We start from the raw sequence: 4,386 nt of genomic DNA on the forward strand, positions 1-4,386 counted from the left end.
AACATGAAATGAGTTCAATTAGACATGTTTAGGTCAATCAGTAGCTTTTGGTCAAAACCCACCAATTGCCTCAATCCTCATTAACTATGTTGGGCCTTATATGAAAAATATGAGGCTTATATTGGGCCTGATATAGAAAAATATCAGGCTCATGTTGTCCCTAATATGAATGAGTTTTACTTTAATCGATTTTTCTAATAAAATTTTAATACCTCCGAATAAGTCGAAATATGCAATGAACTACACCGTTGAACTCCTTGCAACCTCAAAAATTCAACGGACCTAAAATTGTTACAAACTGAGATTTTTAGATCGATTAATGAGTTTTGATCAAAACTCACTAATGAATGTATACATGTCCGATTGAAAATATTTCAGGTTCTGTGGATTTCTAAGGTTGTAAAGAGTTCAACGGTCTCTCATCTATTACATATTTCGACTTCTTTAGATGTGCTAAAATATTATCAAAAAATCATCTAAATCTTAAGACTCGTGTGCTTGATATGAATCATATCAGGTTCAAATTGGACCTAATATAGAAAAATATTAGGCTCAATGTGGATTTGATATAAATGAGTTTTTATTTTGGCTGACTTTTCATAAAATTTTAATACCTCCAGAGAAGATGAAATATGTTATGGACGACACTGTTGGACTTTTTACAATTTCAAAAATTCGTAGGACTTAAAATAATTATAATCTGAGATCTCTAGGTCGATAAATGGATTTTGACCAATATCTAATAATGGATTTAGATAGATTTAATTGGTTTTATTTTTAGATCTATATAAATTTTTTAAATGGTAAGGAGTCTAACTATAGATGATGTCCATTATATATTAATCAACTAAATCATAATCCTGTAGACTTATATGGAATCATATGCATGCATTTGTTTTAAGGTCAATTCGTAAACTTAAGTAGCCTTGGTAAATTGTCGAAAGTTTTAATAATAGGAAAAGGAGTTGCGTATATGGCCGATACCCTCGGCATTTTAGTTGATTTTTGGTGTATCAAGCCGTTTAGTCCAGCTACTGAACTTCGACATTTGATTATTTAACAATGGGGTGCGCACTTGATTGGCCGAATCATTCGGTGCGCGGTCCTACCCACAGATGCGTGTCGACCTGCCACGTTCTCATACTGAGGGAAGGACACTATTTGTCCGTTTATTATTGGTGATTATGTCTGAAATCTTGTTTGGATAAAAACATGGATCTTACACTATTTGTCCGTTTGTTATTGGTGATTATGTCTGAAAGCTTGTTTGGATAAAAACATGGATCTTCTTTACTTAATTTATTGATTCGTTCGTTCATTTCTCTTCCATTTATAAGGGCCATTCGACGACCGTGGGAGGACAACTCTCCTGTGTCTCTCCTCGCGCCCCCCTCGATCTAGTCGGCGGCCATCTCTCCTCCTCGGGGCTTCCTCGACTGAAGGAGGCGTCCCGGGGTGTTGGATATTTTCACTAGCTGGGTTCTGCGCGGGCGCATCGATGCCGTTCTTAGCAGAGGCGACCCCGGCAGCGCAGAAGGTGGCTGAGCGGCGGGAGGCGACGAGAAGCCAAAGGAGCCTCCACTATAAGTTTTCATTGCCCGCGTCGAAGGAGTGGAGGAGCCATCAGGGATGCTTCTCCACCGAAGTGCAGGCCGAAGCGGAGGGCATCGGTGCCGGCTGGAGAGGGCCCGAGGCGGAATGCGGAGGCGACGAAACCGGGATCGCGAAGATGAGAGAGGCGCTTTTGGTTCATCTCCGCAAGGCAGTGGAACGGAACCAGCCGGAAGTTCCCCCGCCAGGGCTACCCCATGACAGGGAGCACCAAAAGGAACCAGATCGGGAGGCGGATCTCGAATCTTCGATGCCGCCTCCGCCATCACCGTGGAGTCTTAGAACGAGGCGAAGGAGTGCGAGGGCTTCGTCCGTGTTCGCGAGGCAAGCGAGCACGCTGCAGCCGGAGACTGCCGGTAAGAGGCCGTCGCGTTTGGATCGGAGAGAGAGACTCAAGATCTCTGTCGCCCTCACCAGTGAGGAGATCGATGAGGACATTTATGCGGTGACCGGGTACAGGGCTCGCCGGCGGCCTCGAAGACGTCCTCGTGTTGTCCAAAAGCAGCTCGATGTAAGTTCCCCCCTTCTCTTTCACATCGTTCTCCTACTCCTTCACGAAAATTTTTGCTCCATTTTCCATACAAATCCATACTTCCTTTCTTTTTGCTAAAAAAAAAAACAAAACAAAAATTATTTTCACGCGTCGCGGTCTTCCGCAGCGCATGGATTCGGAGAAACCGACTTTTTCCTCGATCATGGTTTTATCGAGAATAGGATTTTGCTTTTTTTTCCTCAGTAAACGAAAAAACAGAAAAGATGAAATTCATATTTATTCTTGGTGTTTTCCAGTTGTTGCTCCCAGGTTCATGGCTATCACAGATCACCATTGAAACATACAGAGTCCCTGATTAGCGTTCATCCCTTCTTTTTCCTCTCTATTCCAATGGCCATTGATTCATCTGAAAAGGTGCCTTAGTCTCATCCGAGCAAAGAGCTCATAAACACTTTTTCATTACTGAGCATTTAGTAGCAGTTAGACTAGCTCTATGTTTGTCCCCTTCCCAGCTCCTGCAACGATTATAAAAAAGTGTGGACGAATGCTTTATGTCAAAATTAATGCTTGCTTGAGTGTTTGTATAAAATGGCAGGACCGGACACCTCTTCTCTGTACTAGCTCTCGTTGGTTTCAACGTTTTGATGATTGCAGGCGTACCCTGCTCACTCCCATACTTGCTTGGTTTATAGATTTTCCTCCAATTCTCTCTTTTTTTTTTTTTGGAAGTGAAGAAGATGGAATACGATGAGATCACGAGCCTCGTCCTTCTGACTTGTTGGAATGGGGTGGATAAGTGGATTTAATTCAAGGTTGCGGCTGTTGGTAGATCTGCATTTTATCAGTTTTCTGATAAAACGGCACTACTCGCGTATCGAGTTTGGCTCCTTGATCCGAAGTGGTACGGCCGACGGACGAACGAGGTGATATAATGGCCAGTGGGAGGTCACAGTTTTTGCTCGAGCTATGATATTCATTTAGAAATTCATTTAGAAAATTCTTAAGGATAAACATATAAAAATGAGATTTATCATTTCACTTTTTATGGATTCCATTATTTATGTGTTTATCCATAAGAATCATTATTTATATATCTATCCATAAGAATTTTCTAGATGAATTTTTTAGATGAATATCATTTCTCTTTTTTCTCTGTTGGTGGATGGTTGGAGAGCTTTGATATAGATATCGTACTGCGCCGGCACAGATTTAGAAGTAGGGCTAAACTTATCAACAAGAAATAAACAGTTTGTTTTTTTTTCTAATTCAGCTATTTAGTTTTCTGAATCAATTGATTCTTAATTCCGAGATCGATTCAGTTTCATTAAAAAAAAAAATTATTGTAAATTAAAAGGTGTTCAAGCGATCAGCATTTTTAAAATTGTCATCTTAACACAGAAAAATTGTTATAATACGCTGCAGCTGTAGTTGACATTCGATTAACCGCTGATAGATAGATAAATTGATTGACAGCGGTCTCCCAATAATCAACAGGTTGCTGAAGTGTTGACCTTTTTCAATAATGTATGAAAACATAAAATGTAAACTGACTTTAGGAAATTCACAATGCGTGTCATCAATGATTGATACCTTGGGATATCAACTCATTTTAGATAAGCAGAACGTGGTTAGGTACTACTCTCAAGTCAATAAATCATACTCAGCGATCCACTTTGAAAAAATTTTGGTTATACTTACGACAAGTTTAATTAGTATATCTCCCTACTCCTTGACTAAGCTCGATCTCTTGAACTTTCTATCTAGCTTGACCTCTTGAGCTCTTCACCCATGCCTTCTACTTAGTAATGGTCGCAGGTTTACATGACTCACGATCCTAATAATGACCCTTTTTTGATCGCCATCTCCGATCAACCATGGTCGAGCGGTCAATGTTGCTATAATTAAATAACAATTATACTGAGATTAGCGACAAAAATGGATGAGACGGTCAGGATAGTCTCTCTTTTCTCAAAGATCCTGGTTATCTCTCTCTTCTTACACCTATAGATACTCAAGTATGAATATTATCTATAGGTTTGAAATTTTTCTTTAAACTTTTTTACCCTGCTTTTGCTTCTACTACACCTTAATAGTTTCCGCATCGAAAGGACTTTGTCGGGCAATTTCAATGCTCTTTAATATTTGGGGATTGTTCAAAGGACACCTAAAATTAGAAATTGATGCATAATACTATAGCACCTCTAGAGAATCTAAAATAAGTAATAAAAGATATCTTTAGACTCCTTACAATATCAGAAATCCATATGATTTGAAATGAATAC

General features: G+C 39.6%; 1 protein-coding gene across 2 annotated transcripts; it reads left to right on the forward strand.

Moving 5' to 3' along the window:
* The first annotated feature begins 1,348 nt into the window (after positions 1 to 1,348).
* LOC122024830 lies at positions 1,349 to 3,301 on the forward strand. Of its 2 annotated transcripts, none has more exons than XM_042583548.1 (2): positions 1,349 to 2,122; positions 2,401 to 3,298. In XM_042583548.1, exons 1-2 carry the CDS (start codon positions 1,499 to 1,501, stop codon positions 2,461 to 2,463), a joined length of 687 nt encoding a protein of 228 aa, XP_042439482.1. In that variant the 5' UTR covers positions 1,349 to 1,498; the 3' UTR covers positions 2,464 to 3,298. The 2 variants fall into 2 exon arrangements, with proteins under 2 accessions (XP_042439482.1, XP_042439483.1); XM_042583549.1 differs by having other exon boundaries at positions 1,351 to 2,122; positions 2,834 to 3,301.
* The last annotated feature ends 1,085 nt before the right edge of the window (positions 3,302 to 4,386 follow it).

The sequence above is a fragment of the Zingiber officinale genome, chromosome 9B, assembly GCF_018446385.1.
Source record: "Zingiber officinale cultivar Zhangliang chromosome 9B, Zo_v1.1, whole genome shotgun sequence".
NCBI classification, from domain to species: domain Eukaryota; kingdom Viridiplantae; phylum Streptophyta; class Magnoliopsida; order Zingiberales; family Zingiberaceae; genus Zingiber; species Zingiber officinale.